The following is a 22632-nucleotide window of genomic DNA, read 5'->3' on the forward strand; positions in this document are numbered from 1 at the left end:
GAAGAAAACAATGTTTTCCACACTTTTCGTTCTGTGTTTAATGAGTCAGTAATTGAACTATATAAATTCATAGGCGTGAAATTAAAAATGTGTTACCATTCAAATTAATACACATGGTCGGCTCGGATTTCTATTACATAGCAAAGAATGAAAAAGAGCTTCCGGTTGACTTGTTCAAGAGTAGAATAAAAAATAGAAAAACATCAGAAGCAGCCACTAAATTTTGAATTGCACCTTGTCATTCTTTAATGCATGTGGATCGCTTCCCAACCTGCCTGTCTCCAACTTCCCTCTCCTCCTTTCTGACTGACGTCTAGTTAGAGTTTGCAGCTTTCATGTGGGTTCAATATGACGGACAGAGACGATGATCCTTATATAAGTTTCATGTGCCGGGTGCGTGATAAGTTTGCAGAATATAGTCTTAAGTCTTGCATAAAAGATGCACCTGTTTCGCTCAATCAACTCCGACACATCTCCTCAAAGTGTTTGAAGCACCGAGAGCAGCTTTCTTTAGTCATGTCTTTGTATCTAAGTGCATGTGAAACCTAACAAGCAGCTTTTTCATTTCAGTTTGTCTCACTGAGGTCGAGGTACTCCCTCAGGTGTGAGTATACGTCACAGCTAGTTGGGCAGCTGGCTGTCCTCCTCCTCCCGTAATCAATAATTCACCTGGCCCGGTCATATCGATGGCACCTGCTCCCTTTTCTCTTCCCCCTGTACTCACTCACTCGTTCGCTCGCTCGCTCTTTCCATGAAAACTGCCGATGACAAGGGACAAACGAATGACAGAAGAAGGGGAGAGGGAAAGAGGCCACCATCTTTCTATCCGACAGGTGTGATTGGTCTTTTGGAGCAACAGCAGAAACAGAGGCCGTCCGACTTTTGCTGCCTGCCTGATGTTTGAATGGGAACACAGACTCTTTACAGGAGTTTGATCCACCTCTGACGTTCAAGTCTTCAAGACTTTTTTTTCTTTGTTTTAAGTTACATTCCCTTTATACTGGTCACTATGTCAGGAGCCAGCAGTGACCAGCTGCACAGATCAACTTTAACCGTCTATACGGTGAGTTTACACCAATGTTCACTATTGTTTTCTGTTCATGTTGTTGACACATTGAGTAAAATACATGATTTTGAATGGATGGGAGGAAAAACTGTGTATTTAAATGTGGCCTGGCCGGAGACTAGATCAGATTTCTAAAGTAAAAGCTGAAATAATATATTTTTTCTTTTGGCATGTTGGTCTGTTTTTGTGCATTTGTGTGTGTGACATTGTAGAACCTGATGGAGCACTTCAATCCGGGCCTCCAGAAGCTTGTTGCTCTTGGAAACAGCTATGTCAAAGCTTTCCAAGGTGAGTGAGCTTTATAAGTGTCTGTGTGTGTATCATTTTCCTGCACCTGCAGTCATGTGTAGTTTTGCATCTGTGTTATCAGACGATGCTAGCTGATAAAAACACCACTAGCTGCCTTTAAATTGTAAAATATCTTATGATAATTACAGCACATTTTAGTGTCGGCACTACAGTAAGATCTTTTCTTCCCATTAGATATCTCTAAAATGATGAAACAAGATGTTAAAAAGATGTTTTTTTATCCTACTGTAACAAAATCCAGCTCATTTCTTTTTTCTTCCTGGGTTGTTTTCTCAATGCACAAGCAGAGTCTAAGTGATTGTGAACAAGCTGGAAGTCACTGCGGTTCATTCAGAAAACTGAAATGTGGACTAATGAGCCAAAATTGAAAAAAAAGAAAAGAAGCAAAATTAAGTTCACGTCTGAAGCAGAATTCAGACCTGATTGTGTTTCAAACGTCAGGCCGAGCTGTGTACGTCCCCCCTCTCCGGTTGTATTTGCATGTCTGACCTGGCTAATCCTTCCTGTCCGCGTCTCTCCGGCCTTTATCATGTGTGTTAAGTTGGTAATTGGGTGAGCAGCATGTATCATTAATGCGCTCCTCTGCCTGATAAAGCAGCAACAGGCCGTCAGTCACAGGGCAACAACAAGGCGGCGTGGTAAAACTATCCCCCTCTGGCACGGGGCGATTCCTCGACTGAAGTCACATATCACATGTCAGCGCTGCCAGGCCTGTGTGAATGAAATGAATAAATGTAGAATTGATTGACCCAATTAAGTCGCACTTAAACTGGCAGTGATGTTTCCCCCCCGAAGCTCACAGGTTTATGATGTAGAGGAGCAGCTGCTTTATGAGTGTTTGTGTTGCAGCTTTGGCATTTTGCAGCGAGGCCTATTTCGGCGCCGTGGCTAAGATGGGTGACCAGGCTCTTCACACACTTTCATCTCGTTCTCTTGGTAAGTGTATGTGTGTGTGAGAGTGTGTGTCTGTGTGTAAATTGATTACTCAGTCTTTCCATTACAGGTTTCACCCTTAATGTATTGCATTCATTACAGAAACAGAATTGCCCTCTAGAGACGGCCAAGTGCTCCATCAAGTTAATGTCAAGCTCAATCACACTGACGCAGCCGAGATTGTGAAATACCACACACACACACACACACACACACACACACTCTCACTCAGTAACTTTAAGATTACATCCTTCCCTGATGTTTCTCATCTTCTCTTGTCTATGTGCCAGAGTGTGTTGACATACGGTGTGTGTGTGTGCACACTACTGAGCAGTGATGGGAATAACGGCGTCACTAGCGGTGCTACTTTTTTCAAAAATGAGTAATCAAAACAGTTACTGTTTCCTCCGTTACAACGCTGTTACCGTTACTGACAATAAAATGCGCCGTTACTTGACTCAAGATGTCTCATCGAAATAATTCACCCGTTAACGCAGTGTTTTTCAACCTTGGGGTCGGGACGCCATGTAGGGTCGCCTGGAATTCAAATGGGGTCCCCTGAAATGTTTAGTAATTGATAATAAAAAAGAATACTGATAAAAATGTATTTTTTAACAAATGATTATTCATTTTAAAACTATGATTAAAAACACCACACAATCTTAGACAGCCGTTTTCTATACTTTCACTTTCTCGAATATAAATCGAGTTCAAATAAAATGCAGCATATAAAAATATCTGAGCTGGTGCATCTTGATTGATGGCAGGTCGCCAGAAATTTGTGATGTCAAAATGGGGTCACGAGCCAAAACAAGGTTGGGAACCACTGCGTTAAGGTATAGGTTATATAGCCAGTCCAAGTCCATCAACTAGTCGGAAAAAACCCAAGGGAGGAATACCGAGTGAGTTGGTTAGTTGCAGATAAACAGGAGGTTAGGGGGACGAGTCCAAGTAATTTGACATTTGAGAATTTTATAATAAAAGTAAGCAATTTTCCTGGTAATTAGTTACTTTTATAATGTAGTAATTCAGTTACTAACTCAGTTGCTTTTTGGAGAAAAGTAACGTGCCCAACACTGCTGCTGGGTGCATGCATGAGTGCATATTTTCCACTCGCTTCACTTTCGCCCCGGCCCAAGCAGGCAGGACGCCCGATAGCATTGTTGGTGGTCATTAGCAATATGCTAACGCGTCCCCATTGACAATGTGTGGGCTCATACATCAGTGCTAGCACACACACACACACACACACACCATGACACACCCTTGGGTTCTGCTAGGTTGGCGAACTGAGAAGGTCAGGGAGCCACAGCGTGACCGGGAGCCCTATAGAGTGACGGCCCCTGAATTATAGATGGGGACAGTCTTTCAGCTGCACTCAATTCATTAGTTCAACCACAGCCCCGGACAATGGACGAGGCCGGAGGCTCCCGTAAGATAAAGAGCTTGGCTAACTTTCCACTATCGTAGCAGTTCAGCTCGTCAGATCAAAAGAATCTGTAGATGACACGAGCAGCGTTGAGGTGTGTTAAAGACTAACATCAAATTACTGACATTCCCGCTCAAATATGTTTGTTTTTGTAATGGACAAAATGACTGATTGATCTTGATGAATAAAAGAATGATGAATGGTATATTTGTTACATGAACATTTTCAAGAAGCATAACCTCAAATTAAATATAACAAATATTGTTGCAATATTTGGTAACCATTTAATTTACAGGCCACTAATTACATGATCATTTCAAGAAGTAGCCAAGAAATTGCGTCATAATGTCTAGAAATAGCCTAGAAATAACGGTCAATTTCATCGTAATGTCGAAAAATATAGCCAAGAAATAAATATTGATTGTGTAGAAATTGCGCAGAAATAATTGATCGTAATTGACAATTACAAGGACTTGGTGGAGAAAAATTCTGGCCTTTTCTAAAAAATTCAAAGCATGAAAACATGTGTAATCTTTTGCCTTTAGAAAAACATGATTACTATGTAATTAATTGTTATTTCTAGGCTATTTCTTGACATCATCATGTAATTAGCGGCCTGTAAATTAAAGGGTTACCCAATATTTCATTTGTGACAAGACGTTTTGAATGTGTTTTGATCTGTCGTCCACATTTTCTGTGTTTAAACAGGGGACGTCCTGATCCAGATATCGGACACACAGCGGAGACTCACTGCAGAGATGGAGGGAGTGGTCAGCACACGTCTAATATCAATACTTATATCAATGTTATTTCAGATCAGAACGCACACACAGGACCTCTACAGTGTTTAATGATTAATCTTATACCTATACTATGTTTTGATTGATTTTTGGTGGTGACACAAGACAAGAGTGAATAATATTTAGCTTAAATAAGACGTTTTGACTTTTACCATAAATATAAAGCAATGACAATATATAGAAGACAATATTGTGCTACATTGCACAGACATGGAAATGTTTAACTTACTAGAAACGTACTCATGTCTTTAGCCAGAGACGACATCTGACTCAAATCCATGTGTGACCCCTGAGAGACTCACTTGTGGCCGTCGAGCCTCTTGGAGTAGTTTGAATACTTTTGAGGGATCAGGTCCACTGCTTCCACTGCTGATTTAAAATTCACAGCGTCGCTCAAACCCTTCTGCTTAATTGGGCCGTGGCTCTGAATAAACAACCGAAAATCTTGGCCTGAGGACGAGGCACATTTGCATATAGATTTAGCAAAAAGAAAACAATCAACCTGACAATGCAAACTACAGTTTGAACAAGGGGATAGTTTCCATAATGACTTGGCTACATCATCGGGACGCTGTTTTTTCTCCCGGCTCCAGTTCCGATGGTTCCAGATCGAGGTGCTGCAAGCCATGGAGAAGAATGTGAAGCTGGATGAGGAATACATCGATGTGAGTTTATACTTTTTATATCACTCTGAGGACCGAGTTTTATAGTTACACTGTAAAACAGAAAAAGAAAAAAGTTGTTTGTTGTATGGTAAAACACTGGCAGCTGTGGTTGCAAGACATTTTCGTTCTACATTACGGTAGATGAGTATTAGTACTGCTGATTCTACATTTTACTGTAAGAATAACTGTTTTTACTATTGAAAAACATCATGTTTTGTCCCAAAATGTACATTAAAATAATGTAAAATAAGGTTTGTGCCATGAAGTATGAAAAGATTTTACTGTAAAATGAACAGTCTAAATTATAAAATACGTATTCACTGTGTACTATATTATTATATGTATTAGTAAAAGATCTGATGATACAGAAAAATGATGAACCATTGGTCTTTTGGTGAGTAAATTCTGGACAGGCCTGTAATTGTGCTGCTCAAACAAAAAGAGATGCACAAGTTTGAGCAAAACTGCCTGTAAAAAACATCATTCAACTTCATTCATTTTCTATAACACTTATCCTACGCTGGGGTCACGGGTAGAACAAACTCAGAGAGACGTATAATCGTCACCTCAGAGTGTTTTCGATCAGATCTGTTTCCTGTGCTGCAGGGAAGTCGCAGAGTGTACGAGCTGGAGGTGAGGAACCAGGCGGAGGCTCTGGAGAAACAGCTCAGACGAGGAGCCTACAGAGACTCACTGGTACACACACACACACACACACACACACACACACACACACACACACACACACACACACACTGTTTTCTGTACCATTGTGGCATTTTGCATGTGTTTATGTGCTTGCTTTCCTCCGTGTGTGTGTGTGTTTTAGGAGAACAGTGAGTACATGGTGTACCTGAGGCAGAGCCAGCAGGAGATCCTCAAGGAGGAGGAGAGGAGGTATCGCTTCTTGGCGGAGAAACACTGTGGCCTCACTCAGTCACTACTCTTCCTCATAAACAAGGTGCACACATACACACACACATACACACACTATGCCAAGTCACCATGCATGACCAAAGCGCCGGGCTGTCCAGCGTCTCTTCATGCTTCCCGTGTCAGATCACGTTCACTGAAACACGTGTCCCAGTGAGACCGAGGTGTTTCTGTCAACTTTTATTTCTGCCTGATCAGGCCGAGGTTTAATGAGGCGTTCACTGCTCATCTGTTTTCAGACCGGTGCCTCTCTCCAGCAAAAGGCCGACGGATGGAAGGAGAAAGTGAACGAGACCAGAGGGTCCAGACCTCGGACTCCCACCCCTCTGGACCAAGAGGCACAGGTACCGGCACCTTCTCTGCTTTAGTCAATTATCTCTATTCAACGGGGACTTTATAATTCAGTAAATTAGTATTCCACTCGCTGACACCCTGTAAAGAAGCTGCTGTGTCTCAGGTTTACTGCACCAGTGTCGACACACGGAGCCTCACTGACATGATTTATGGAGAACTGTACACCCTGCTGTGTTCACAGGAGTGTAAATCCTCTAATAGGACCAAAGGAAAATGTCAAATGGGAACAAGGGCCTTTTTATTATCTCCAGAAGAGAGGGCAGGCCTTTAATTGAAAAAGGATATTATATAAGAGTGGTCTTTGTTCTTAATCTTCTGGGGGGGTTTTTTTTTAAGGAAGCGGCAACTCTGTTTTATGTGTCACAGCTTTTATCACCGTTTTTCTTGTTGCTCCTGACTCCTGCAAGTGGTTCAGACTTCATCAGTTGTACAAAATGCTTCATCTTGTTGAAAGAAGAAGAAGAAAACATTTGTGGGAAGTTTAATTTAATAGCATAAATCACTGTTAATTAAAGTGTTTCCAAGCAAATACCCATCAGTAGAATGTCATGATATATTTATTTAGAAGAATACATAATATTACTGAATAGCTCCATCACTAAACTTATGTATCGTGTCATGGGTAGGCTGTACAGTGGGGGAATATAAATTGAATTTAATTGATACAAACTGTCACAACATTACTATTTATCGTACTGGTGAAAAATTTGCTTGGAAACACTTCAACTGATCAGTGAGACTGGATTCACCTGGTGAGCTAAAAGACTTATGAGTATGAATGAGTTCAGGTTTGTTTTGCTTGTAGCCTCGAGCCAAAACACGTATGTTTCTTTACCTCTGCTTGCCGCAATCGAATACCAAGTGTTGTACATGGAATTGAGAGTGCTGACTTTTTCATTTATCACTTTGCTCTTTTGGTCCGGCACCCGATACCCATTCAGCACGCCAGTTTCTTTCTTTTGTTTTGCTTGTAGCACATTGTGAGCAGATTTTTTTCCAACAGTGAAATCCAGCACCAGCAGTAACTTCGTTATCAGGGTTTCCGCGCATCCTGGAAAACCTGACCAATTTTCCAGTTATGGAAAACACATGTCAAAAAGTCAAATGTCCTGGAAAAACTTGAGTTGTCCTGGAAAATTATTTTTCACATTGTGACAAAAGCCACCAGAGCTTGATTTGAGTTTTTTCAGACCCCATAAGGATTTATTTTCCAAAGAAGTGTCTAGTGAGAAAACTAGAAACTTTGAGTTGATGAGTGTTTCCAGTATTGGACCATGAGCATGAGGGTTTTCTCTGCTGAGTGACAGATAGAGAAGCAGCACACAGCTGTTGTGGGTGTGGTTTAAAAACAAAAACAACATGTTTGCGTTGCTCTATGATAAATTTGTCATAATTTCTAAGCATGTAAGAGATCATTTCATAGATGAGTTAGAGCCATAGACTGCTCATCTTTAAATCAGACTTCTGTTGGTGAGAGAGGAATAAACATAGAAACAAACAGGTTAAATGGACAAAATAAGGTACAACTGTTGGAAAGAAGTAATCTCTAAAGCATGATGGGGCGGGGGATGTGTTAGTGTTTGGTGTGATAACATGTCTGTCAGACTGTAGCAGCTGAAAATGTCCTGGAAAAGGATTTCAAGGAAAGAGTAGGAACCCTGTTTATGGTATTATAGACTCAGCTCGAGTGAAACTTATATTTTCACTACTGTTAATTAACTGTGTGTGTGTGTTTGTGTGTCTGACCAGCTGCGAGGTTCGGTGAGCTCCCTGCTGCAGACGGTAGCCAGAGATGAAGACATGTCCTGGGCCAGGAGGGAGCAGCAGGCGCTGGGCAGAGTGCCCTCTAGAGGTGGGAGTGCAGTACTCATCACACTTCCTCTAGATATAGTGTGATAATAATGAGAGGAAGAAGAGAAGATGTATTTCCCTCTACAGCTTTAGATCAATTTAACAACCGCTAGATAATGTCCTGTGCATTGTCCCATTATGAATTAACATAATGTTATTTCTGCTTTAATGAACGATTCAATTAATCTTTGGCCCGTGCTATGATAGGACATGGATTCATTTAGGCTACATCTCTCTCCCTCCTGCACCTGTGACATTTCTCCTTCAGTGCCGTATTAATTATAAAGCAGAAAAATCCTCTGTTTCTTTATTTCTCTCACACTCTATAAATCCTGCTCTGCTCCTTTTTTTTTTCTTTCTGTCTTTTTCTCACGCTCCAGCACCATCTCCCCTCCCCAGCCGCTCCAGATCCAGCTCAGTGGGGGAGTCTCTGGGTCTGGGGGGAGGCAGAGCCATGAGAGCCCTGGTGTCTCACCCCTCCTCGTCCAACCCCAAGCTTCTGCCTTTCAACAGGGGAGAGACCGTCACCGTGCTGGTCCAGGAGCCGCGCAATGGCTGGTTGTACGGGCGCACTGACAGCAGCCTGCGGTGGGTGGTGAAGAGAGTTACGTGTGTGTGTGTGTGTGTGTGTGTGGGTGTGCAGGTGGAAGAACCATAGATTTATAGTTTTTCTTCCAGTGTTTACTTGGCATTGAATCTTGCATCCAGGGGAAATTGCATCCACTCTCTATAGCTGTGACAGTGGAGGAACCTTCACAGTGGTGAATAAGCGTATGAATATTATACACAGCAAAAGAAACTGTGATGGAAATGGAAACAATACTGTTAGAGAGTGAAGGCTTTTTTGTTTTGTTTAGTTTTTTTTGCATTTAAAGGGATAGTTCAGCATTTTGGCAAATCGGCCCATTGCCATAATCCCTATAGTTTTAGGAGTAGGTTTTGCATGAATTTACTTCGAAAACAACTCTGTCCCGTAACGTTCTGTTCTGTGGATTGTGTATTTGATGAGTTTGATGAGGGAAACCAAGAAATCCCATTAGCCTCCGTAGCGTAGCTCTGAGCAGCTCGCGGCTCTGCTCCACCATTCTAAAATCAGCTTGCATCAACAATTAAAGGTAACAAACCTACTGCTATGACTATAGGGATTAAAGCAATGGGCCAGTTTGCCAAAATGTTGAACTATCCCTTTAACAAGAGAACAAAAGAGCAGAATAAAATATCAGTTTGATTATCCAGAGCAGAGAAATGGAGTTTCACTGAGATGGGGCATCGAGTGGCGCACTAGGTTGAGCAGGCGCCCCATGTGTAGAGGCTGCAGTCCTCACTGCAGGCGGCCCCGGTTTGAATCCTGAATCGGGCGGCCCTTTCCTGCATGTCATTCCTCCTCTCTCTGCATCCCCATTTCCTGTCTCTCTCAACATCTAATAAAAGCACAAAAAGCATAAAAAAATATATTTAGAAAAAAAAAAATTCACTGAGAGTTTTCTACACATGTGGATATTAAATCAAACTGTGAAAACTTCAGCGTTCACTCTGGTACAAGGACTCTGAGTTTCTTTGTTTGCTGTTGCTGTTGCATCATCATGTGTCTGTCTCCTCATCTCCTCCAGTCAGGGCTGGTTTCCTGCTGCGTACGTGGCACCTGCTGAAGATTTCTCCAACACTTTAGCTATAAGGTAGGAATCACTGTGAATGTATGTAACCGTAACCGTGTATGGCCGACAGTGTTGGGCACGTTACTTAAAAAAGTAATTAGTTATAGGTACTAGTTACTTTCCCCAAAAAGTAAGTTAGTAACTGAATTACTAAAAGTAACCATTGAGTTATTTCTTTATAAAATGCTCAAATATGTCAAATTACTTGGACAAACAAGTTGGTTAGTTCCAGATAAACGGACGGTTGGGGGAACCGCCCGTTTATCTGGAACTAACCAACTTGTTTGTTTAGTACAAAAACAGTAATACGGTAGTAAAATACTTTAACGGGTGTATTATTTGTGAAGGGACTTCTTGAGTCAAGTAACGGCGCATTTTATTGTCCATAACAGTGACTTTTTGGATTACTCGTTACTATGGGGGGAAAAAAGCGCCATTAGTCATTTTATAACACTGTTATTCCCATCACTGTGAGCCAACTACAACATGAAAGTACATGTCAGATAACTTTTACATAGTTGTTATCACACTGATGTACGTACATAAATGTTACTTTTCTGATTGGTTTGGTTTTGATTAGTTATTTGATGTTATAAAAAGGGGGTAAGAGTTTGTGATTGATGACTTCCTGTTGGGTCAGGCAGGTGTGTAGGCTGTACCTTCAGCAACAGAGTGAACGTCTAACATTTTTCAGCGCTTTATTATCATTCACTGTCCCTGTCTTTGACGCTCAGTGGAGGTTCAATAAGGAGCCACAGTATGAACAACCTGCTGGACCCCACCGACACCAACGCCGAGCTGGAGAGTAAGACCTACGGAGATGTCCCGCCTCCGGCCACGCCCAACCGCAGAGCTTCCGTAGACGTCTACGCCACGTCTCCGCTTCCAGAGAAGAAGGCAGAGCCGGCGTCGGGTGAGATAAAGCTCGCTCAGACTAATAAGAGCTATAACGAACAACCGCCTCCGCCTCCTCCACCGCCGCCGCCTCCTCTGCAGAGTCAGAATCTGAGAAGGGGCTCTGAGGATTTTCGACCGATCTCTCCCCTCCCTGACAGGAAGGGGGAATCAGCCTCTGATGGCCAGGTACCGTGACACTAATGAGAACTCTCAAAGGATTATTATTTCATATAAAGTAACTTTCTCTGGCTTCGTTCACACACTGACAATCCTCTCTTTTCTCAGGCATTATCACCTCCCGGGGCTCCGGAAAACCCTCTGTTCCCCAGGTGATTTTCAGCATGTATAAGTCGACAGGAAAAAGAAATCACAAATCTACTCCAGTGCCTTTTAAAATGTTTTATACTGTACTGTAAAAGACTTGATAGTGAGTCTTGTTTCAGAGAAGCCTTTGTCTGAAACAATCCTAATTCAACACAGTGCTGTACAAGTGAGCATCAATCACTTATGAGGAAGATGAAGAGCAGTGGAAATGTGCTTGGAGCAGTTGTCTGGGTTTCAGTGGACACTTTAAGTAGCTATTCTTCTGCTTTGTTTTTTTTTTTAGTATGGAGGAAAACACTGAATACGTTCTGATATAGAAATGGTGACATACAGTATCAAAATCAAAAGCGTTGCTCTTGCATTTTGAGTAATTAGCATAAATGTAAATTTACTGTATTTTGTCTAAGGTTCAGAGACATGGCTTTCATGGACAGACTTTAGGTTTGTGGGTGTCACTATGGATTTCTATGAAGAATATTACTGTTTTGTCTGGATTGTATCTCAGTTTTTTTTTCTTTCACAAATTTAATCCTTAGTAGAAATGTTCCACTGTAGATGGAGCCTTAAATCCAAAACAATGGTGAGTTTCAGCCTTCAAAATTTGGCCACCAACTTTTACAGGAATGAATAATAGCAAATTGGAACAAAAAAAAAAATTAATAAATAAAAGGACTTCTGAGGCTGAACAGCAACAGAGTCAACCGTGCTCTGTCCGGGGTCAGGTGTTGGTTTTCCAGCCTGGAGTGTGTCCATTTATGTGCATGTGCTTTATTCGTGTTGACAGAAAAGCAGCAGTTGAGTGCCCGAGGTATTGTGTAACATTTTCCGTCATCCTCTCGTTTCAGAGGCACAAACCCGTTCGCCACAGTAAAGCTTCGCCCTACGACGACCAATGACAGATCTGCTCCTCGGATCCTCTGATCCATCAGCTCTCGTGCCGGCCGGGGTTGTAACTGAGGCTGCCAGATCAGGTGGTGCAGGCAGGACGTACAGTTGTGTTTCTGGAGAATCTAATGACAGCTTGTTAAATGTGACGGCAGAAGAAGGTTTGGTGAAGTTTTTTTTTGTACAGTGTTTTACCAATAGTAGTAAAGTGGAACACCCAAATCATTTTAAACAGTTGTTTCATAAACTTTATGTACATTATTTAGGTTTTAATTATAATAATTTATGAAACATCAAAGTTTGACATTTTGAGAAATGTGCTCATTCGCACCTTGGCTGAGAGTTAGATAAGGGGATCAATACGACTTTCAAGTCTGTCTGCTTAACACGCAGTTACAACTAGCCGCTGGTTAGCTTAGCATAAAGACTGGATGTGAGGAAACTGCTCCCTTTGCTCTCTCTCTACCTTTTTTTTATTTGTCTTACTTGTGTATAGTGCAAGCTGTTTCCTCCTGCTTCTAGTTTTTATGCTGAGCTGAGCTAAAATAAGCTAAGCTACTGTACCTGTCTGTTGGCTCCAGTGCACAGACGTGAGAATAGTGTCAATGTTTTCATCTAAATCTCCTGAATCTTCCCCAGATGTTGAACTTTTCCTTTTTATTTTTTCTCTGAAGCTGTCACATGTCTTGTTCTCATGCTGTGCTCATTTGTAAACACAACATTATTTTTTTGATCATAGATTGTTCATTATTATTTGACAGAGCTAAACATAGAGATAAACCATCCAGTCTTTTCAAATCTGACTTGTTTCACTGTTCAATTCAGGTTGGTCACATACATTCGATATCTGACATGTTAACAGTAGATTCCCTTCATATACTGTTGCCCATAACATTGGAATACAATTTATATATTTTTTGCCTCTTTTCATGAAATGATTGTGACAATGTGTTTTATTCTTGTTCTCAAAACTGGTAAATGGGAGTACAGTATGTACATCATTGCACCTGGTCTAAGGTGATTACTGATGTGTATAAATAGGAATAAAAAGCGGAATCTGTCTGAAAACAAAATTATTCCAACTTTATGGGCAACAGTGTACAGTATTTAACTTTAAGACTCAGTTTATCACCTGGTTGTTATTAATAACCCAACACACTGTTCTGTGATTGACATGTTATGTGCTCTGCTCTGTGAGTTTCATGTTTTGTGTCCACTGTGAGTTACAATAAGTAAAGAGACAGTTATTACTCAACATTTTTTTTTATTATCATTTCTTACTCAGATCTTTTCTCTCTTCACAGCTCTTCTTACATATCATTTTATTTACTACATCATCTGATCGGAGGCAGGGAGTGAAGAGGAGGAGGTGGAGGAGGAGAGGATAGAAGGGAGGAGGTGAGGTGAGGGAAGGTGGATGAGGAAAGAGGAGTGGGAGGAAAGTGCACTGATATGTGAACATCTAGAAGTAAAACCAATCAGACAAAATGCACAACCTGAAATACACAGAGGAAGGAAATTAAGATTTAATAAGTCTTCATAACATCTACACCATCTACAGCACTAGCACCACCTGTTTTGAGACCACAAACTATCCTCATGAAATCATTTAGAATGATTCTGAAACCCATACAGCATGAGCGATTAAATATATATAGTATATATATAAAAAAACAAAAACTTAAAAATGAAACTTGGTGCCTGTTATGCCTTTATGTTTCTCCTCGCCGTGGCTCCCTGTCGGCCTCCGTCTGGTCGTGGTTTTGCAGAGAGCTAGGCCTGGTCTGACTCCGTGCTGACGCCTGGGGTCCCGAGGGAGGTGAGAGGAGTTTGGAGGTGGCAGTTACAAAAATATGAATGCAGGGACGGAAAAGGAGGAGGAGGAGGAAGAAGAAGAAGAAGAGGGAGGCGGGGTTGTTCAGCTATCCCCTACTCATGCACCATTGCCTCAAACTCTGCAAAAGAAAATGAAAAAGTGCACAAGTTATGAGACAAACTCGGTCAAGTGTTAACAAAGCCAATAAAAAGTCTGATATATTTTATTCCACAAAGCACCGCTAAGGCCCAGCACACATTTTGACTAAAGGGCAGGATGTTGTAAGTAATGACATTAATGACGGCTGCACAGTATAGGAACTGGTTCACCTGAAGCCACCGTTTAAGTTTATGTTGTTAATTCAATGTGTGCTTTTCTCTGCTTTAACAAGTCCAAAAATGGCCAAAAATGATGGAGAAACACATTAACGAGTCACAGTGTGGCACTGAGAGACCTGTTTATCATGAACATACACTCATAAATACTGCACTTTATCACTTATGTACACATTTAAAAGTCGCCTTTAACTTGATGCACTGTTTACTTCTGTTTGACATTAAACACTAAAACCAGGCATGACTGTATGAGGAGATCATTTAGTTAAAGATTAAACATGATATTTGTGCTACATTTTTAAATATTTACAAATAGTGTGAGAATAAATGACCTTGGATCTGAACTCAGTAAGTATATTGATGCACTAATGTATTGTTGATTTTGTTTTATTTGTTTTCTGATAACTACAAAAATACAGCAGCATAATGTCTAAAATCTAAAAACTCCCTTGAAAACCTACTACACCCACACTAATTTAGTTTAATAATTGTTTTCAGATACAATGATCTCTATGGACTCTGTAAAACTTATCCCAGCTTTTATTTTGAAATCGAATAGTTTTAACTTATTTGCTTCAGCATGCCTATTCTCTTATTGATTCTATATTGATTATATTTGTCAGAGGCCATAGCAGCAGCAACACCAGCAGTGTCCTCTTCCTGCTAGAGGTCATAAAAATGTTAATATCACTTCCCACACATATCACCTGATATCCAGGACGTCTGGAGGTGTGGACCGACAGTAAACCACCTTCTACCTTCTTCTTCTCCTTCTCCTCTTTATTCAGTATTTCTAAGTTACCATACACACTGTTGTTCCGTTCGCTCACCGTCGATGCCGATCTTGCCGTCTCCATCTTTGTCTGCTGCTTCGAGGAATGCTTTCGTCTCAGCGTCGGTCAGATCTCTGCCTTCCTCGGAAAAGCCCTTCAGTACAAACCTGAGAGAAGCACACGGTGTTACGGTCATGTTAAAGGGATAATTCAACATTTTGGCAAATTGGCCCATTGCCATAATCCCTATAGTTTTTGGGAGTAGATTCGTTACCTTTATTTGTCGGTGCAAGCTATTTTTAGAACGGCGGAGCAGAGCCGTGAGCTGCTCAGAGCTACGCTTCGGAGGCTAATGGGATTTCTTGGTACCCCTCTTCAAACTCATCAAATACACAATCCAACAACTCCAAAACACTCTGGTGGACAAGTTGTGACCTGCACAATCACCACGCTATGAGATAATAAAGGAACATTATGAGACAGAGTTGTTTTAGAGGCAAATGTAGAGACTGCTTGCTGAAAAACTGCCCCCGACAGAAACACGCATCAGCAGTTTTGCATGAATTTACCTCTAAAACAACCCTGTTTTGTTATTATCTCATAGCGTGGTGAATGTGCAGGTCACAACTTGTCCACCAGAGCGTTTTGTAGTTGTTGGATTGTGTATTTGATGAGTTTGATGAAACCAAGAAATCCTGTTTCCCTCCGTAGCATAGCTCTGAGCAACTTGCGGCTCTGCTCCGCCGTTCTAAAAATAGCTTGCACCAATTGCAAACAATCAAAGGTAGCAAACCTACTGCTAAAACTATAGGGATTATGGCAATGGGCCAATTTGCTAAAATGTTGAGCTATCCCTTTAAAGTCATTGTGGAGTCTACAGCACTGTGGTGGACTGGTGTTTGTTGTGTGTGTGTCTCTCTCTCTCTCACTTGAGCTCTTCCTCCTCTATGAATCCACTCCCGTCCACGTCCAGAACCTGGAAGACCTTCTTGACGTTTTCGGCTGACATGGCCTTCATCCCCACCATCTCAAAGAACTTTTTAGGATCGAATGTTTCCCCTTCAAAAGAAGAACAGAAAAAGCACAGACAGAAAGTTCAGTTATTTGTCTACAGTAACACTTTGTTATGTGGATTTACCGACTGTCAGTATCCATATATCTACAGTAACTTCTGGACATTTGTAGGTCTGTTTATTTCTATACCACGTTGACTCTACAGCGGCTACAGACCTGCTGCGAAGGCATCAAGAGCTTTCTTGATCTCCTCAGCTTTCAACAGATCTGTCATCGGCATTTTGTCAGCTGGAGAGAGAGAGAGAAGGAGAGGGAGGAGGCAGAGAGGACATCAAAGGTACACGGTAAGAAATGAAAGAACATTATATTTCAAGGAGGTGAAAGCAGAGGTGGGAGTGGAGAGTGGAGCTGTTGCTGTTGCTGTTATGTATATATGTGTTTTTGAGAGTGTGTTGGTTGTTCAAACTAAAGTTCTAGCCCAGAGACACTTGAGGAGTGGAGGGGAGGAACTGTCTTTGTTGCAGTTTACACAGACACACACAGAGATGCGCACTAAGAGGATTTTGACCCTGATGGACCTGGTTGAATGAGAAATGCACTCAGATATTCAATAGATGGCCTCAGTGGATCGTGATCACTCTTCTATCGCTCTTATATGCAAGACACTGGCACTGTGCTGGAGATACAGAGGAGAACTGATGTTGTACAACACACAGTAAGATGCATATGTAGCAAGTTCAGTATTAATGTCTTCTAATCAACATACGACACGACTGTCCTGTCTTGTCTTATTGTCCTGTCTTGTGTTATTGTTACGCGTCTTTCTTGTGTCTTGTGTTATTGTTAAGCGTCCTTGAGTGTCTTGAAAGGCGCTATATAAATCGAAATTATTATCATTATTTCACCAAAATATGATTTTGTCTCCTAAAATATCTCAGATTTTTTTGGATTCATGAATAATGCAAACATCTGACTAAAAATAGACAGAGAGATGAGCACTAATACCATAATATTAATCATAATACACATGGTGTACAGTGTAACTGTACTATTTTTCACAGTATGTTATGCATTTTGTAAGAATCTTTATCCATTGACCTGCCAGTATTTGCCTGCATGTTAACCAATGTATACCCCATCTCAATTATGCAGCTAATACAAGATATCAAGACATTTAATCCCTTAAAGACTGAACCACATCTGTAAGAAGTTGGATGTTGCTAAAAAAGAAAAGACAAAGTGTTATAGTACAGATCAACTAAGTCATGTTTCCCCAAAGGTAAAAAAAACCATGTGGTTGCAGTTCACTGCAGCAGCCTGTAGGTGTCACACCTGAGCTGAAGGCTCCCAGCTCCATGTTCAGAGCTCAGGGAACATGTGTGAAGCTGTCGAGACAGATGTTTGAATAATCAGTTTTGTGTGTGAGAGGGATGAGCGGCCATATGTTTGATATCTCTGAGTGTATGGGTGATTCTGTGTTTCCTCTGCCTCACAGTGTCCCGGTGACGAGACGTACAGCCAGAGCCCCAGAGGAGCAGCTCTGATGGTTGTTCTGTCTTGACCCCAATGAAACACTTAACCCTCCCCGACCCCGACTGAAGGATAATGTAACATAAAAAAAAAGAAAAAGAGAGAGTGAGATAAGTAGCCATCAGATTCTTCTCTTTCTAATCTCCTCCGTCTCAACTTTCTCTCCACCTGTTATGTGTCTGACTTTTGGCAGCAAAAGCCAATTAGCGATTCTAGTTTAGTTTTTTTCTAAATGTCTTGAGACGTGCGAACTGTTTCTTTCCATCATGAGATAATGTCTTACAAATATACGTCCTTATGTCACTGACATCTGACGCCTTCAGGTTGTTTAGACGACTACTGTATCAGTAATTTAAACCTTCTATTCATTAACAATAAACGTTTCTGGCGAGGCGTTCCTGGGTTTTGATATCCTGTCAGTGTTGTTAACATAGTGGTAAAAACTCACAGGCAGCGGCAGCGTCATATTAAGCATCTCAGCCATCGCTGGCATTCATCTGGTTAACAACATACCTCCAGCCTGATGTAAAGTACACAAGTCGTTTCACAGAATCAACGACTGTGAGACTTGTAGACGACCTTCAATCTGTCGCCTTTCGTCTAAAGAGTCCCTGAATGTGTTTCTTTTCACTCCTTGTATTCTAAAATGTAAAGACCCAACAATGCAGACACAGTAACTCCACTATCTCGTCCTGCAGCGGGTAAATAAAGCCGCTGTGACGGTGACGTGACGTTATATTTTATCATCACAGCGCGTCTATTCATCAAATGACAGACTCTGGAGATTGAAAGTCGGCTTTTGCCTGTTACTGTTGCTATAAATAAACACTTGACGTTTGTGTATTAAACCCTGAAAAATATAAAGTAGCTTCAGTTCTGCACTTCCAGTCAACTTTTTTTTTTTCCTGAAGGAGTTTAACACTTTGAAGAGTAAAGTCACCACTGTCTGAGAGCAGAAAGTTATAATGTCCTTTAGCGCAAAAAGAGAGTTAAAGATTGAGCTTCTGCTAATAGAGCAGGCAGCAGTGACTCATGGCGCTGCCTCTGGATTATTTATAAAGTATATTTTATTAAAACAGACAGTCTCATTGAACATCTGGGCACCATTTCCTCAAAAAGAAATGGAGGGGACAGTCAAAATAGTAACAAAAAAAACATTTAGCATATGTATTAGATGATCTACTGTACTTAAAGTCAGGGCTGCTGTCTCCTCTACACCATTTATTACTTTTTCTTTTATTCCAGTGCATCTTACAGTCGATAAAACCAATAAGGAGGAGGTAACAAACTACAGCACACAGAGAACGTAAGAAATACAAGAGCAGCAGCCAAACAAACAAACTTATTATAAATAAAGAAGACAATTATAAAGTTACACCAGAACGATCTGACCTCCACTAGTGATAACTTTGGAAGTGTTCACGTTATTTTTTTAAGCTCAAGGTTTATTGGGAAGTACTGTAAATGTAACTCTAAGTGTAATTAGTGTTATTCATGTTATTCAAGCCGTTTTTTATGATTATAATCCTGGTTGAATTAATAATACCCATGATCCTCTCTGGTTTAAATATTTATGTAACTCACCAGTGTATTTCAATGAGGCGCCCATTCAGCTCTGAAACCACAGTGTTTCATTTCTCTGTTCACAGCGGCCTCGTACTCATTCTTGTCATTGACCAAAGAGCCTGAGGGATGTTGTCGCTTTCTCTCTTTCTCTGTGTGTGTGTTTTAAACAACTATTCTCTGCTACAACATTCAATATTTCTTTCAGTCTTACCTGAGCGAAGGGGTGGATGAATACACCAGGGAGGAGAAAGAGGACAGGAGAGGAGAGGACAGAAGAGGAGTGATGGAGGAGAGAGAGTGGAGATGGAGGTAAGATGTGCAGGGAAGGACACAATAACACTTTTATAGCCGCTTCCAAAAACACATACACACACTTACCCCCATTTACCCCCCCCCCCCGGCTGCCCCACCACATCCACCCCTCCTCTCTATTTTGAGAAAGGTGGTGGAGGGTGTTGTCAAGACATGACGCACACGCCGCTGGCCCAGGAGTGTGATCACTTTCTCTGCAGCGCTAACGAATCACACACAGGCCTATTAATAAAACCACTGTGTGTGTCTGTGTGTGTCCGTAACTGCCCTCAGTCCTTATCTCCTTCTTTTTCTTTTTTGTTTTTACGCACATCTGTTCTTTTGATTTCTGTTTGTTTTGATTTATTCTGTGAATCCTCATGAAACCTCCGTCTCCGTCTTCACATCAGCACAGATGAAACTTTATTTTGTCCCAGCAGTTTAACAACTATCTTAACGAATAGAAGGGAAATAGACAATGTGTGTCTTTTAGCGTCTTTCATCACATTGTTTTCATGCAACTGCTGTGTTTGGTTAGATCCACTGTATACGACTGGTTTTTAACAGTTTTAACACTTTCATTGTCATTTTGATATATCTAACAACAATTTATCATGTTTATTTTATCTGCGTATTCATCAACCCTTGCTCTGCTGCTCAGTTTTCGTTTGTGTTGGGTGTGAAAGTGGAGCACTTTGTTTTAGTCTTAAAGGTCCAGTGTGTAAAACGGGGGTAAAACCGTGATATCTAGCGTTCAGATTCTAGTTTGCAGCGCTCACTCGCTCACTTGCACTCACCCCTCCCGTCGGCAAAGTGACAGTGGCCTCTGAGGACAAAAGAACCTGAGGAGCATGGAGCGATGAGGTGAAGATCTATATCTACGATATGTCTGCTGTTTCCTACTACTTCTTCTTTCCTTCCACCTTCTTCTTCATTGGTTTATTTATGAACATGAAACTCGCGAAACGTGTTCTCTGGCTGCCTGGATTTTCCGTTCGGGCTGCCGTACAAACATGGCGGTGCAAGATGGCGACGCTCTCTAAAGCAAGACCCTTGCTATATGTGTATATAAAAGAAGAATTACAATACGAAAACCAAACAAACTTTATTTTACATAGCGATTATACACTTATTATATATTCATGGGGAGTATATTCAGATTTTGCCAGTAAACTTTGCCAATTATTACTAACTGGACCTTTAAGTGATATGTTTATTTAGTCATCATGTGTGAGGAGGAGTGAGGCTCGAGCTTTAACATTGGACGTCTTTGTTTGATTCCTGTTTTCACCCACTCATCAATATTAAGACTTGACTGATCTTCAACATTAACCACGGTGACGACGTTTAACAAAGTACACATTTTAACTCAAACCATGATCTCTACAAGCATTGGTACCCTCTGACAGGACCCCACGTTGTGACATGTTGTGCGTTTTTGCCCCCAAGTGGTAAAAAAAAGGGTAAAACTTTATAATAACTACACACTATTAAGCATTAGTTAAGCATTAATAAATACCGAATTCATCATTTGTAACACATGAATACTCATTAGTATGTAGTTTATAAACACAGTTAAAAATGTTTTACACATCATTGATAAGCACTAACTGTATTTATAAACTACACACTAATGAGTATTCATGCGTTATAAATGAATAATTCAGTATTTATTAATGCTTAACTAATGGTTAATAGTGTGTACTTATTATAAAGTGTTACATTTTGTAACTCACAAGAAACACACTCACTAAAATCCTTCTGACACACACATGATCAAACTTAAACTGAACTTCCACTTCAGCCCACCTTGAAGAAAACTCAGATTTGTTGTGAACTTGAACTTGAGAGACGACTCTCTCTGTCCTGGACCTCGTGTGAAGCCACTTCTCTCTCTGTTTCACCCCAGACGACCTCCACTTGTAACTTCCTCTCTGTCCGTATCTCTCCTTTGATCTCACCCTTTTCCTCACTCCTTCTTCATGTCTCCTTCCCCCCGTTCTCCAAATCTACAAATTCGCTCCCTCTCGCTCTGCCTCCATATCTTCCCCCTGCCTCCATCTTTATCACCTATTAATCTCCGTGCTGTGAATCCCCGGCAGCCTGTGTGTCTCTGTCTGACTCCCCCTCTCTTTCTGTTGCTTATCGTGTTAAGTGATGTAGTGAATCATCTTCCTCCTGGTTATCCAAGGCCGGGAGATGAATTACTTATGATAGATAGGTGCATAGCCTACATGAGAGACAAAGAAAAAGCCACTAGAGCTCTTCACAGGCCTGAAGCAGGTTAAACAAAAAGGCCATGAGGTTGAAGCAGACTTGTTTGAACACCGTTTGTTATTTAATACCTTTGAGTTAAAGCTACCTGTCTCTGCTTTTTATGTTTTTAACCTAAAGACCTAAAGATTTCAGACACCGCAATTCAACGTCAAACAGTTCGTCTGGATCGCACGCACTCTATACAATGGATCTTTGAAATGTCCCTGCAGCGCATTCATCTAATAGTCTGTTACCTCTGTTTGTTACTGACATGTCAACTGCCAACAATTCAGCTATAAAAATATTTCAGAAATCTGCTAATGTTGTCAACATTGGCTCCACTCAGACTCTCATAACAAGCCCTCACACTGAAAACACAAAACAGTCGGTCAGCGTCAAATATGTCCTGAGGTGACTCCTCTGTGGTTTTAGTTTAAGAAAACTTTATCTTTTAATGTAAAAAATGTGTTTAAAACCAATCAGCCTTATACAATCCAGACTTTAAGGGAACATTTAAAAGGTGAGCAATATGAAGCTGGGGATACACTACATGATTTTACCCACAATTCACAGTCAGGGCTACTCCGCACCAGTCAGCATGAGTTGGGGACAGTCAGCGTGGCAAGTTGGCGCTGAAATCTGTTGGTGGCGAACAGATGCCGCCCAACTTCAGTCACAGTAATTCAAACATGTTTGAATATTTGGAGCCGACTCTGGTGGTGAGTAGGCTACTGGTTACAGACCCAACCGCAAACACATGTCGCCAACAGGTGGTGGGACACAGGAAATGGCATCAGAAGGCGACATCGACTCCTCCACAACTTGATCCATACCCGTTTTTTCTTTTTAAAGAGACGCCGAGGAGTTTGCTTTTTTGGTTATAAAAGAGTCTCATATTAATGTGGATGAATCTACGTAACGTTACCCACTTGTTAATGGGTCCATTTTCG

At 41.1% G+C, this 22632-nt stretch overlaps 3 protein-coding genes across 3 annotated transcripts in view; 2 read left to right on the forward strand and 1 right to left on the reverse strand.

The window, feature by feature from the left end:
• Positions 1–13: 13 nt before the first annotated feature.
• On the forward strand, positions 14–13162 carry baiap2l2b (BAR/IMD domain containing adaptor protein 2 like 2b). Its single transcript, XM_083980532.1, has 14 exons — positions 14–1063; positions 1279–1354; positions 2225–2311; positions 4446–4507; positions 5131–5202; positions 5809–5898; positions 6032–6163; positions 6375–6479; positions 8239–8341; positions 8721–8928; positions 9951–10016; positions 10730–11078; positions 11178–11221; positions 12062–13162. Exons 1-14 carry the CDS (start codon positions 1010–1012, stop codon positions 12135–12137), a joined length of 1524 nt encoding a protein of 507 aa, XP_083836658.1. The 5' UTR covers positions 14–1009; the 3' UTR covers positions 12138–13162.
• Positions 13163–13306: 144 nt separating this feature from the next.
• Positions 13307–20057, reverse strand: pvalb7 (parvalbumin 7). Its single transcript, XM_083980564.1, has 5 exons — positions 19347–20057; positions 16256–16327; positions 15955–16084; positions 15083–15192; positions 13307–14056 (listed from the first exon to the last, which is right to left on the reverse strand). Exons 2-5 carry the CDS (start codon positions 16317–16319, stop codon positions 14031–14033), a joined length of 330 nt encoding a protein of 109 aa, XP_083836690.1. The 5' UTR covers positions 16320–16327; positions 19347–20057; the 3' UTR covers positions 13307–14030.
• Positions 19404–22632, forward strand: part of ncf4 (neutrophil cytosolic factor 4) — a 52191-nt gene continuing 48962 nt past the window's right edge. Inside the window, exon 1 of the mRNA XM_083980546.1 lies at positions 19404–19444. The gene's annotated coding sequence lies outside the window, so the exon portion shown is untranslated. The remainder of the gene's footprint in view (positions 19445–22632) is intronic.

The sequence above is a fragment of the Trachurus trachurus genome, assembly GCF_905171665.1.
Source record: "Trachurus trachurus genome assembly, chromosome: 1".
Lineage (NCBI taxonomy): Eukaryota > Metazoa > Chordata > Actinopteri > Carangiformes > Carangidae > Trachurus > Trachurus trachurus.